General features: G+C 48.3%; 1 protein-coding gene across 4 annotated transcripts in view; it reads left to right on the top strand.

Annotated features, from left to right (window-relative positions):
• Positions 1–1,072: 1,072 nt before the first annotated feature.
• Positions 1,073–13,494, top strand: part of UBE2E3 (ubiquitin conjugating enzyme E2 E3) — a 145,099-nt gene continuing 132,677 nt past the window's right edge. The window contains exons 1-3 of one of the 4 annotated variants that reach the window (XM_072980933.2): positions 1,073–1,376; positions 2,944–3,146; positions 5,485–5,539. In XM_072980933.2, the coding sequence (XP_072837034.1) occupies positions 1,200–1,376; positions 2,944–3,146; positions 5,485–5,539 (435 nt within the window). In that variant the 5' untranslated portion in view covers positions 1,073–1,199. Of the gene's footprint in view, positions 1,377–1,786; positions 2,071–2,943; positions 3,147–5,484; positions 5,540–5,658; positions 5,854–13,494 lie in introns of those variants that run through there. The other 3 variants (XM_072980924.2, XM_072980928.2, XM_078393801.1) reach the window with 3 other exon arrangements.

Genomic DNA, 13,494 nt, shown 5'->3' with positions numbered 1-13,494 from the left:
CAAGGGAACGCCATGTCCTGTTTTTGACATTGCTCCAGCCGGGAAGCCTGGGCGGGGGTTTGGTGGGGTGAGGCTGCCTAGGGTGACAAGGCGGGCCCTGGCCACGGAGGATGCTGGCCACGGTTGGCTTCCCGGGGCGGAATCCTGTTGCAGGTCTAGGATGCCTTTCCTCCGGCGGCGGGCGAACTCCCCGGGCCATCCTCTCCCACCTCCTGCCCTCTCACCCCCCGGACTGCCGGGCAGCCAGAAGCGGAGCGAAGAGGACGAGCGCAGGCCTGGCCCAAGGTCGCGGGGGGGGGGGGAGTTGCGTGGCGCACCGGGGACGACCCCTTGGCCCGCCGGGGGTCCCAGCCCCATTCGTCCTCTCAGCGATCCACGATTTGTTCCTTGGGATGGGGCACTGGCCCCTTGGCCAGTTCGGGTCTTGCTCCCCACCCCAAGGAAGCTGTCACCGCGCAGCAGCAAATGATGATGATGATGCACGATTCCCCTGCTCACGGCCCCCTCTTTCTCTCAACTCCTCTCGCCCGCACCTCCCCCCCCACCCGCCGAGGGGGGGGGGTAGAGAAAGTGCTCGTGTGGGGCTCGAGGCAGGCCGGGGCGCGAGCGAGGGGGGGCGCGGAGGGGCGCACGCCGCAAGGCGACTCCGGGGCCCCCGAGGGGTCTCCCTGCCCCCCCCCGACGCCAACTCTTTGTCCTTGGCCAGTGCCGAGGAAAGCACGCGCCCGGCCAAGGGAAGGAGAGCGCGCGCGCGCCCCAGCCCACAGGGGGGCGCGCTCCGCCAGGCGAGCCGAGGGAGCGAGCGAGCGAGCGCCGTCCCTCCCCCCGCCCGCCCGCCTCCGTTTGGAACTTTGCTGACTGCAACGTTCTGAAAGCGAACGCGGCGACACGAGGGGGGCGGGGGCGGCGGAACGTTCGCCTCTCCCTCGTTCCATCCGGCCTGCCTTCGCCCCGGCGGAGCGGGAGGGGGGCGGCCCGAATCCGCCATCCCCGCTCCGCGGTTCTCCCCCGCCCGGCTCCCGTCTGCCCCGCCGCGGGAGCTTGCTGGGAGGAGGGCGGAGGGCGAGGAGGAGGAGGAGGCCGAGGCGGTCTCTGCAGCGCCACCCTCCGGCGGTCGGGCGGCGCTGCGCCTCCCTCTTCCTGCCTCGCTCCCTCTTCTCCCCCCCCCACCCCGCCCCCCCACCCCGCTCCGACTCTCAATGTTCCACACTGCCCGGCCACGGAGCCGCCGCCGCCGCCGCCTGATTTGGCCCCCGGCTGCCTCCAGCCCCTCCAAGGGCATTTGCTCCCTTCCCCTCCCTCCCTCCCTCCCTCTCTCCCCCCACCCCGCTGTCCCTCCCCTCCGAGCGACCGTCGGGACCGGGACGCCGGCGAAGGTAAAGGAGGACCGGGCTCAGCGACTGCCGCAAGGAGCTTGGGCGAGCGGGGTGGGGGGGGAGGGGGAGGCAGGAGGGAGGGGGAGAGGGAGGGAGAGGGAGGGAGGGAGAGCCGCTCCGAGGAGAGCTTTGTTCTTGTTCCCGGCGCTCGCTGCCTGGCGGCGGCCGGGAAGACCCGAGACCCGCCGGGGCTGAGTTCACGCCTGGCTTGGGGCACCCGCTCCCTCCATACTGGCCGCGGCCGAGCCCTCCTTCTTTGCCTGCCTGCCTGCCTGCCTGCCTGCCTGCCGTTGCAGCCCCTCCGGACCCCCCCCCTCCCGGCTGGCAGCTCGGCTCGCCCTACAAAGCCGAGAGGGGAGGAGGAGGAAGAGGAGGAGGAGGAGGAAGGGGCGGCGGCGGCGGGGGGGGCACGGCGGCGGCGACAACGACTCCGTGTGTGTGCGCGCGCGGGGGGGGGGAGAGAGGTGTTCTTCCCCGCTGCCTCCCCGGGTCTCTTTCCTCTCCTTTTATATTTTTTATTTTAAAAGACCCTTATATAATCGACGCCTCGAGGCGCCCCGCCGAGCCTTCCCGGGTGCATTTATTTCCAAAGAGGGGGGCGGCAGGCCACCCCCCCCACCCCCACAGACACAACATGTCGGTCTGTGTCGGAGGAACGGATCCGGCCTCGGGGGCATCGGCCGCTTTGCAGAAGGTGCAGTTGGAGCCCTGCTTCCCCTTCCCTTCCCTCCCCCCACGGCCCCCCCAACCATTCCCTCCGCCCGATCCGGGGGGGCGGCGGCGGCGGCGGCCGAGTGAATGCCAGGCTTGCCGCTGGCCGGGTCGCGGGAGCCCCGGTGGTCTGGAGGGCGGGCGAGAGAGAGAAGAGCCCCGGCGGGTCCCATCGCGCAGCTCCGCCGGCCCTTTAAAGCGGGGGGGGGGGGAAGGTGTGGGGGGGAGAGAAATAATCCCATTTTCGTTTTTCTCCTGATCCCCCCCCCCCAAATTATGGAGCAGTTCAAGTATTGTTATCGGCCCTACGTCGCCTGTAGAAGGGGGGAGAAGGAAGAGGATTTTTTGGGGGGAAGGCGGCAGCTTTTGACCCCCTTCTGCTCGAGTCTAAATATTTAGGGGGTCTCCCTGACTTTAAAAAAACAACAAAAAACCTTACATTTTTTTGGGGGGGGCGTCTGCTATTTACAAGGTGTCATAAGTTATTAATGCTCCTGGCTCGGGTGCGCTGCTGCATCTGCCTCATGCCTTCGAACAAAGTAGACGAGGGACTGACGTACCGTCTGAGGAACCGTGGAGCGGATGTGTGTGTATAAAATGTGAATAGGGTTTGTGGGAGAAATACATAATTTTAAAAATGAGGAGAAGATATTTCCTGGAACCTAAACTTGAGACAGCAGTTGTCCCTGCTCTCTTGAAAATAGTAATACATATTTTTTAAAAAAATAAATAAATCCAAAACTTGCCATAAGTCGCCGTGTAATTTTGCTCAGGGTATGGAATGAGGAGCGCTTTGCAGAGAGGGAACTGATTTCCTTTGTCCTTCTTTTTTCCCCCCTTTTGCTCCTCACAAAAGTTTCCCAAGATGTCCAGTGACAGACAAAGGTCAGATGACGAAAGCCCAAGTACCAGCAGTGGTAGCTCAGATGCCGATCAGAGAGATCCACCTGCACCTGAGCCAGAGGAACAAGAAGAAAGAAAACCTTCTGCAACCCAGCAGAAGAAAAATACTAAACTCTCCAGCAAAACGACTGCTAAGCTCTCCACTAGTGCTAAAAGGTAACAGCGCCAAACAAGGGGACGTCTTTTTCGAGCATGTGTGTGGTGGTGCTGGTCTTGGTGGTAGGGTTGAGGCAGCCTGTTGGAGCAGGAGGCCGTTCCTAGAAATAAGAAGCCGAAGGATGATGTGATTCACATTCTGGATGGTGGTGAGATGGCCTTCGTAGCAGAAGCCATGCATTTCGGCATCTGCTGTTAATAATGCTAAACAGAATTGTGTGAGGGCTCAGTGTGGGACCTGGTCATCGCTGCATTGAGGAGGTGGGCTGAAGAGCAATCCAGGCCAACCTCCACACCATGTTGGTGAGACGTTGAGCTGGTCCTGTGATTCTGATGCACCTCGAGGTTTAATGTGGGTTGAGAGGCCAACAGGGAAGCCGGTGCTGGGCTTGGCCTTGTTCTCTTGGCCCATCTGCTTCACAGGCCATCCCAAGGGATATGGGTGTCCCACCTGGATTGACATCCCTGACTTCTTGGCAAGAGACAGGGGTGTTCGCGTGCAGTAGAAATGGGAAGGTCCAACAGGTTAAAGACTCCTTTTGGTCTTCAGTGTATCAAAAACTTGAGAGGTCATAGGCTACGTGGGTGATTCCCCTCTGAGTGTTTCTGCGTGTAAAGGTTTTCCGAAATGGCTTTCAGGGTGCTCCTATGTTGTTAATTTTCTTGAAAATCCATCTGAATTGGATAAGCGTGGAATGCCTTAAATTGTACTTCTTGGCGATAACAGTAAACTTCTCCTGAAGTTTACTTTGAGCTAAATGGCGAGGCCTCTAGCTGCGGCGCCTGAGGTTGAGAGTTCAGTTCCCCACTGGGCCTCCTTGAGAGGGGTTGGACTTGATGATCCATAGGGTCCCCCTTGTAGCTCTGTAGTTCAAAGCTTATTGCTATTATGCTGTCCAGGAGTGCATTTGACATGCAGCACCAGAGTTGTTTAAAGGTGCAGTTTGGTTTGTTAGACTCTATGGACATTAACTGTAAGGTAGAGTGAATCTATATTTTTTGGAGCAGAGGAAGTGGTGGTACCATAATCCTCTCACTCATTAGTAGCGCTGAGATGTCGCATAGTAGGTTAAATCATTTAAAAAAAAAGTCTTTGAGTTGTATGATAACCTTTTCCACCTGGTGCTTCTGGATGGAAAATATAGATTGGACAAAGGCTGGAAATATAAATAGGGTAAGAAGTCTTTGTAAAAAAAAAAATTAGGAAAAATGTCAGAGTAGATCTTGAGTGTAAGTGTAATTTTGGATGTATGGAAGATAACTTTTGCAAACTGCTCACAGAACACACTTGTTCAGGATGTTTGCTGCTGATATATAGAGCCATTGCCTCTGTCCTTAGAATCAAGTTTGGTCTTGTTAAATCTTCCTGGTGTGTGTTCTTGGCTTGATTTCTTGTGTAAAGTCTTGCAGGGTACAACTCCAGAGTATCTAAATTACATCTGAGCCATTAGTCACTGTCAAGGAAGTGTCTATGGGCAATACATAAATTGTCCGGAGTTTGTGAAATGATCACCAAAAACACCCTGGAACAATATTTGTTCTTGAACCAAAATGAGAACAGCTTAAATCCTTTTCAGAACTTATATTAAACAAAGTGATTAAAGATTTTTCTTTGGCACTTAACAGCTTTATCACTGTTGTCCAGAGAAACCATCTGGGCTGAAACCATTGTGGATGCATCTCTTTTCACTTATACTGCAAGATCTTACTGTAAAAATAATAGATTTTTAAAAAACTGCAATAATTTGTGAGTTTGTTGGTGAGGAAAGAATAGAAGAAAAATAAATAAATAAATCTAAAGCTCCAGCTAAGGTTAATGCCTGCACGTGGATGGAAATATTGAAAATTCATTATCAGCAGCAGGTAGATTCTTACCAAAAATGTGTCCTTGTTCACTCTGGGGGTGCCTTGCCTGCAACTCCGGTAAGGTTGGCAAAAAGTCATTTTCAGATATGCTTGTGTTTCCTCCCCCTTTCCCCCCTCCCTTCCTGGACCTATTTGCATATGAGATTAAAAGGAGAAAAAAAATCTCTTAGGAAGAGTGTCTGGAAATCTCTCCGACTCACTTTCGTGAGGACTCTGGGAGGAATCCTCCCGGCCGGAGGTGTAAATGCTCTGTCTAATTTACCGTAACAGCTAAGGAAAAAAGCTGCAAACTTTCTCTGTTCGGGGATTTGGGTTATGCCTCTGAGAACAAAGACGAAGCAGCCATGTTAGCATTACTGAAGGCAAAACCAATCTTGCATTTAACTGCATGGTGGTAGAGGGCAGTGTAATTCCCTGATTTATTCCGCCGACTATCTCAAACGCTTTGTGTCTGTTCTCATTTTGCCCGCAGAATTCAGAAGGAGCTGGCTGAAATAACCCTGGATCCACCTCCCAACTGCAGGTAGGGGTGATGAAACACACCATGCTTGTGAAATGTGGGGATGGCAAGGGGTGGGGTAGGGTGAGGAGGGGAGGGAAGGGGAGGGGGGAAGTTAAGAGGGAGCGGAGGATTGCTGAGCATAACAGATGCGCTGCGCTGTAATGTTTGTAAGTGGATTTACGAGGGAGCAGGAATGGTCTGAGATGAACGGAACAAGCGCAGTGGAGATGCTGGACAGAATGTCGCGTGAAGCTTTGATTGCCAGCTACGCGGGGAAGGTGTCACATTTGCTGGAAATAGTAGCTCTTGTTGACAAGTGTTTTCCTGTGTTATGTTTGTGTAAGCTAAATAGTTATTATGGATGTGACTTATTAACTCAGGACTGCTGAAGCTTACAGGTTGTGCATGTTAACCGAGTTGAAAACAGAAGCAGATTCCTTCCCTACCTTTGTTCCTACAATGTTGGCTTTTTGCTTTTGGTGTTTTTTTTGCCTGCTTTTCCTTTTTTTAAAAAAAAAGAAAGTTGGAAGTGTTCTGTTTGGAGTTTGGTTTCTGGGTACCCTGCTGCTCTATAAGATGCTGTAAAAGCCAATTTGTTTTTTCTTGTCTTTAGCACTGGAGAATAAATAAATGGTTTAAATATTTTTTTAACCAGAGAGTTATATAAATGGCAGTTCGTGTGTTTTTTTTTTAAATCCACCTCCCACTTGTTGCAAATTTGTGCATTGTAGTGTATATGTGGGTTAAGCGATATTTGTGGTGCATATTTAGTGTTGCAATTGAGAAATGAAGTTACTCTCAGCTGTCAGCTCTTGCTCTTCATCAGTTTGTTACCTGGTGTGTGTGTGTGTTTTCTGTTTGTGAGACACTGCAGCTTACAGTGACTGTGATATTGGTATCGTAGCTCACATGTGGGAACGTTGCATTGTTTCTACGAAGGGTTGCTGTTTAATTGGAGTGTGAGAAAAGCAAAACGGATCGTCACGAAGTGCGGTTGTTATTGCTTTTTGTACCTGGTCTGAAAAATTGTTTTGTAGATAAAGGACTGATGGTGACAAAAGAATTAACTTCTGCGCTGCAGGTCAGCGCCATTGTGAGGTTCGTGCAGTGGCTTACTTGCAAAAGGTTCACCTCACCTCCACTTCGATATTTGTGTTCTTGCTGTCATGTAGTTGCCTCCAGATTCACGGTTTGGCTCCTTTAAAAGTGGTGATGGAGATCATGAGGTCTTCCATATATTCTAGGGTTGGCCATTTTGTTGACTCTAGCCATTATCTCTAATGGTGAGGGATGATGAGAACTGGAGTCCAAGACCAGTGTGAGGTGTATTTAAACATTCTTGATCTGGGCTTTTAAAAAAAATCAGCCAGGCAGAATAGCATTTTAAAGGGGCATGGAGTTCGATATCTGAGGTAATCTCTGAACTTATCCTCTGAGCTTATTCCCTCATTTTCTTTTCACTCAGCTTTTGTCTCACTGGGAGGCTTCAGATAAACCTCACCCCGAGCACCGTCTCTCCTTCCTCTTGTTTCTGGAATATGGGGCGACTAACCTTCTTACAATCTTGCCCATGCCTTCTCCTGTTGCCCCCCCCTCCAATCTTTTAGTAGGTTCTGTTGTGGAAAGCACACCTGTGTGGTGTAGATGATGAGAGAATTACTGTTATAATTGAGGCTCTTTGACAGTATCTTTATAGTGTTTATTTGGGTTTCTTTGTTTTTGGAATATACGGCTACTTAGCTTTCTTTTCTTTCTCACCTGGTTGGTAAGGGAGGATGTTATGACGTGGTAAAACAATGTGAAGAGGAGCAAGAAATGCTTTTGGAAAGGAGTGAAAGTAAAGGAAGATAAAGATAATGCTAAAAAAAGGAATCCTGCTTTTAAAAATTTAAATTCAGTGGTGCCTCGCTTACCAATGTTAATTCGTTCCGAACAAATCGCTGCTAAGCTATTTCATCACTAAGCGAAATGCGGTTTCCCATTGAAATGCATTAAAACCGGATAATCCGTTCCAATAGAAACGAATTGCCATCCTTAAGCGAAAATCGCCATAGGAAACATCGCTAAGCGAAACGCGGTTCCCCAATTGAAATGCATTGAAACCTATTCAATGCATCTCAATGGGGGAAAAATACAACAAATTAAAAAAGAGTCAGAACAAAGTCAAATTTGGTTAACAAAGGTTTTTTAAGTGCACTTTATGATTTCAAACATTTTAAACAGTAAACTTTAACTTTATAAATAACAGAAAAACATTTTAAAAACAGCAAACATGAGGCTGTGTAAACCATCGTTAAGCGAAACAGGGGACCCAAAATTTAATTGCTATGCGAAGCATGGCCCCAAACATCGCTAAGCAAAAATCTCCCATAGGGACCATCGCTAAACGAAGCGCAAAAACGCTCCAAAAAAATCATCGCTAAGTGATTTCATCGCTAAATGGAGCGCCCGTTAAGCGAGGCACCACTGTACATACATCAGCCTAAGAGAGGCAAACCTTTCCAGGGATATATGCAGAGTGGTTGACGTTGTTAGTCAACTGCTCTTTTTGGTTCCTCCATTCCGTAGCTTCTTGGGCATGGACAGAAGTCTTTGCAGCCTCTGGGAAGCAGTGAGAGCAGAACTTGGATCAGTTGCTTTTTTTGGGGTGGTCTAAAACACACAGAGTTCTTTGTCAGCATGACAGGGGATTCTCCAAACCCACTCCCATGTGAATGAGAGTTGCCAACCAACACACTCCCCTCCTCTCCCCATAGCTTCATGTCAGAGGATTTTGCAGGCAGAGCAGCGTCTGTTTTTTGTAACCAGCCCTAAGCAGGATGCGGGCCTGGTGTCAGGGGTTCCTCATCAAAGCTGGGCATTTGTGAAGAAACTCCCCCCCCGCCCAATAAAAATGGCAAATGCCCCTGTTACCCAAGAGGTTTTCAATGCTCACCAAAGGGTGTAAGTAGTGTGAAATGTTTGTGGGCCTCCTTCTTTGAGGGGTGTGTGGGTCCATTTTGAGTGCCTGCTTCCTCAAATGCCTCCCGCCCCCACAAATCCTAGAGGGCTACCCTTTCTCTCAAGACCGAGTGGGGTAAGTGTAGAATGCAGTAATGGGGGGGGGGTCTCTCATAAATCTGTGGCCCTAAAAATATGAATTTTTAACTGTGGCGAAGAAATCTAGGGAGAATGGAAAGCTCCCCATTTAAATGAGATGCGCTCCGCTTTGGGTCCATTTGTAATGGTTTAATGAGCAGAGAACAGAATATAAGTTCAATATTTGAATGTTGCTTTTGTCCCATACGGGCGAAAAATGCTTCCTCTGCCCCTTCATTGCTTAGTTCGCAAGCCGTTCGTTCTTAGGAGGCTTCTAAGAAACTTCAGTCACACCCGGGGTGGGGGTTGGGGGTTTGGCAAAATGTGTCTTGCTGCCTCTGTAAGATGAGAAAGAAGTGAAAGGGACGCCTGTCTCGAATAAAAAGGTCGTGGTTGTTTGTGGGAGTGTTTTTGTCCGGGAATGGCGTGGCTTTCAATACCTTACAGCCCAGCAGGGCTTGGAGTAATTCTCTTAAAAGCTTTGCAGGCCCACTTTGTAAACTGCATTTTGCCTTCAGAAACTGCTTCCCGACACTAAAAATACATGGGCTTTATTAAGGGCGTTTGTGTGTAAATAAATGGTGGTTCTTTATTTGCAAAACACACAGCTGGCTACTACCCCTTTCTGGGGTGTATTTTGGTCAAAAGCCACGTTTTACCCAAACAGATACCTTTTTGAAATTGTGCTCTTGTTTTGTGCCTTGGAACTGTTTCCCAAGAAGTAACGTATGACGCAAATAAGAATAACAGTAACCTTGCCAACAACAACAATAATAATCCTTGCAATTTACCCGGAGCAGTTCGAGAGCTCAGCAGCCTCATAGTCATTACTCTGATGAAGGCAGGCCGATGCAATTAAGTTCTGTATTGCAGATGTGGGGCTGAAAATTGTGAGTTGCTTAAGATCTCCTGAGCGAGTTCGTTTCCAAAGGTATATTCCCTGGTTTATTGTTGATACATTGTGGTGTTCTGTGGCATTGCATAATATTTGTGGTTGCCCATTTTTGAATGTGTCGTCTCTGTAAATTGGGTGGAAAGCTACATTTGACTAGCGCTTGTATTTGATTTTAAAATAATTCACTCATTTCCATCTAGCGTTAATAAGGCTGAATTCAGAGTAGCAAAAAGAAGTCGTCGTACCTTGTGTGTGGAGTGTGCATGTGTGTTAGATTTCACTGAAATAAATTCCCGTCCAAGCGGATTCAATATCTAAGGTGTGTCAGTTACCCAATGAGGGGCACACTCCCCCCCCAATATCTCCTGACAGTGACAGTCCGTGTCTTTAATCAGGGCAGAGAAAGGTGGTTAATTTTCAAAAATTGAGAATTGTATGTTGTATGTGTGAGCTAAGTATTTTAGTGCGGTTATTTAAGAAAAATACAAGGATTTTGCTTTGGGTCCTGGAGGGAAAAAACACACCTTGTTTTTATTTTTTTGCATGAAATACCAATCTCTTTTGAAACAGACTTTCCCATCCCAGTGACTTCCATAACCATGGACTACAGTTCCATTTTCCCATGTACCAGCTGAGGGTGATAGCCTATGTAGTCAGTAAAGCTATGGGGCACGAAGGTAGGGGAAACTGGTTTAAAGCCTCAGCCTTTTCAGGTGGTATAGATTGCCAGAAAACACAGTTAAAAGCTGCAAAATTTGATGGGTTTTCATTGTCTGAGATGAAAATTAGGAAAAAATGATTAAAAGAAGCTTTTCCCAGTGCCAGAGTGATACTAATGTGCAAAGGAAATGATTGAATTACTTTAGGGTTGCTGTGCATTATTTTGTTTATATGTATAATTAGGGAGCCACTCTGGTAACCGTAATTGAGGATAATTTACCATGCAAGCAACGTTAGCTTTCCTCATTGACTAGGAGCCTCACAGACGTCCGCTGCTTGCTCCGTAATACAATTACATTTTAACACCCTTTATCTGACGAATGTGAATATTCAGTGGTGGGCTGACAATTTGGATCACATTTATTTGTCTGATGTTTATTTGTTTTTGTTAGATCAAGTGCCGTATTGACATGTACACCCAAGCTGACTTGGCAACATTTCAATTCGTTTTCCGTTTGCATGTGATCCTAAAAAATACATTTTGTTCTGTCTCTGTCTCTGTCTCTGTCTCTGTCTCTGTCTCTGTCTCTGTCTCTGTCTCTCTCTCTCTCTCTCTCTCTCTCTCACACACACACACACACACACACACACAGACACACAGACACACAGACACAGACACACACACACACACACACACACACACACACACACACACACACACACACACACACACACACACACACACACACTTAACAAGCTTATGCCCTGATGGCTTTGCATTTGATCTGATCTGCCATCTTTGTACTTTTCCCTGGGAGAATATGGTCCATTTTCCAGGGTACATTTTTACACAGTACATTGTTTTTATTATAAGAGAAATAGAACATTCTTACAAACTTGACTGTCTTTTTATTTTCCTACGGTATGCCTTTGCAGAGACCAGGTTAATGCTGCAGCCAGCCAGACTTTTAAAAAATACTGTGGTGCCTCACAAGACGATTTTAATTCGTTCTGTGAAAATCGTCGTCTTGTAAAAAAAATCATCTTGCGAGGTTCCCTATGCATTGGTCGAAAAAAAAAAAGTCTTGCGAAGCATCGGTCTAAAAAAAAAAAGTCTTGCGAAGCATGGTTATAGAAAAAAAAACTTCTTGTGAGGCACCATAGTGATCACAAAAACCAATCGTCTTGCGGGTTTTTCGTCCCACGTGTCAATCGTCTAGCGAGGCAACACTTTACCTGCCTGGTATTTAACTGATGTGTTGGCAAGTGCTTGGCTCTCTGCAAAAAGATGACCTTGGTTGAATTGGTGGTGTAAAGTGTGGTCTTCTTTATTTACAAAGTGTGCAAACTAGACTTTGAGCTTCCACTTCCCTTTGCACTCACCCTTCCTCCTGCTGGCGTGGGCTTCTGGGAGGTGAAGTAGGTGAAGTGGCCCTCTGCAGCTTGAGCAGAGTCTCTAGGGCAGATTGCTTGAAGGAGAGCAAACCAAATAGAATTAATTTTATTCTTTATTTATTACGGGGATTTATATCCCTACTGTTCAAAGAGTTCCCAAGTGGCTTGCAAAGATTCAGGATTACAACAAAAGTAATTAAAAACATTTGGAGCAGCGCCGCTCTAAAGAGTGGTGTAAAAACAATCGGCAGAGATAAGAGAAATACAATCCAGTAGAAAAGCAATCAGCAGAGATTGAAAATAGGTTGGGTTAAAAAAACGGGGGCCAGCCTGGATATAAATCAGAGTAGGTGCTAAATAGCAGCCCCTAACACCCCTTCCCCAGCCCCAGAATATTGCACAGCCCTTTTGCCATACTCACCAAAGGGGGTGGAAGCACATGGTGAAGAGTCTCTGTAGAAACGAGCCGCCTGTCAGGCGGATTTGGCCCTTTCTGTGAAAGTGGCTTGTGGCTAGAGTGGGGCCTCTATTTGGCCCCCAGGGACTGAGCCGAAGAACAAGCCAAAGGAGTCCTCAGAGCATCGGCGTAACATGGTTGTCAGATAAAGGGTGTTAAAATGTAATTGTGTTTGTGACAAATTGCAGTTTCTTGAAATGTCTCCAAAAGCGAACGCTTACAAAGTAGCCTCGTCTGCAGGCTTACTAGGGCACGGGGCACGGAAAGAAGATATCAGAGGTCTCCCCTTCCAGAGGACCTCCAGGTCACAGGGGGGACCTGTGCTTCCAGTGACAAAGAAGGATCTGCATGGGACATTCGAACCCGCCCAGAGAGCATCAAGCAGAGGAACACCCACGTCATCTTTCCTGAGATGAGTTTCAGTTTATTGGCTCTCCTGCAGTCTGTTCATTGCCAGGCTGAAAGTGAAACAAAAGTGAAAGGCTTTGACACTGGTTTATCCCTTGCCCCTGATGAATGATCTTCTCTGTGGGTGTGAGGCACCTACATAGATGGAGATTGGAAAAAAAGTTACTTTCTTTGGAGTGTGACTCCCAGAATTCTCTAACTCGCAGACTCCCCTGGTGGTTATCCTGGATGAGGCTTTTGGGAGTTCTGCACTGAGCGACCCTTGGAAAAATACTTCTCCCTGACTTAAAGTGTGATAGTTGTGCTTTTGTGTTAATGAACTGTTGTCACTTTGTCTGATGGACATATATATGACCCCATGGATCAGAGCACGCCAGGCCCTCCTGTCTTCCACTGCCTCCCGGAGTTGGGTCAAATTCATGTTGGTAGCTTCGCAGACACTGTCCAGCCATCTCATCCTTGGTGGTCCCCTTCTCCTCTTGCCCTCACACTTTCCCAACATCAAGGTCTTTTGCAAGGAGTCTTCTCTTCTCATGAGGTAGCCAAAGTACTGGAGCCTCAGCTTCAGGATCTGTCCTTCCAGTGAGCACTCAGGGTTGATTTCCTTTAGAATTGATAGGTTTGTTCTCTTTGCAGTCCAGGGGACTCTCAAGAGCCTCCTCCAGCACCACAATTCAAAGGCATCAATTCTTCGGCAGTCTGCTATCTTTATGGTCCAGCTCTCACTTCCATACATCACGACAGGAAAAACCATAGCTTTGACTATTCGGACTTTTGTTGGCAAGGTGATGTCTCTGCCTTTTAAGATGCTGTCAAGGTTTGTCATCGCTTTCCTCCCAAGAAGCAGGCGTCTTTTAATTTTGTGGCTGCTGTCTCCATCTGCAGTGATCATGGAGCCCAAGAAAGTAAAATCTGTCACTGCCTCCATATCTTCCCCTTCAATTTCCCAGGAGGTGATGGGACCAGTGGCCATGATCTTAGTTTTTTTGATGTTGAGTTTCAGGCCGTTTTTTGCACTCTCCTCTTTCACCCTCATTACAAGGTTCTTTAATTCCACCTCACTTTCTGCCATCAGAGTGGTATCATC

The sequence above is a fragment of the Pogona vitticeps genome, chromosome 1 (assembly GCF_051106095.1).
Source record: "Pogona vitticeps strain Pit_001003342236 chromosome 1, PviZW2.1, whole genome shotgun sequence".
Lineage (NCBI taxonomy): Eukaryota > Metazoa > Chordata > Lepidosauria > Squamata > Agamidae > Pogona > Pogona vitticeps.
This window is presented reverse-complemented; position numbering and strand designations above follow the sequence as displayed.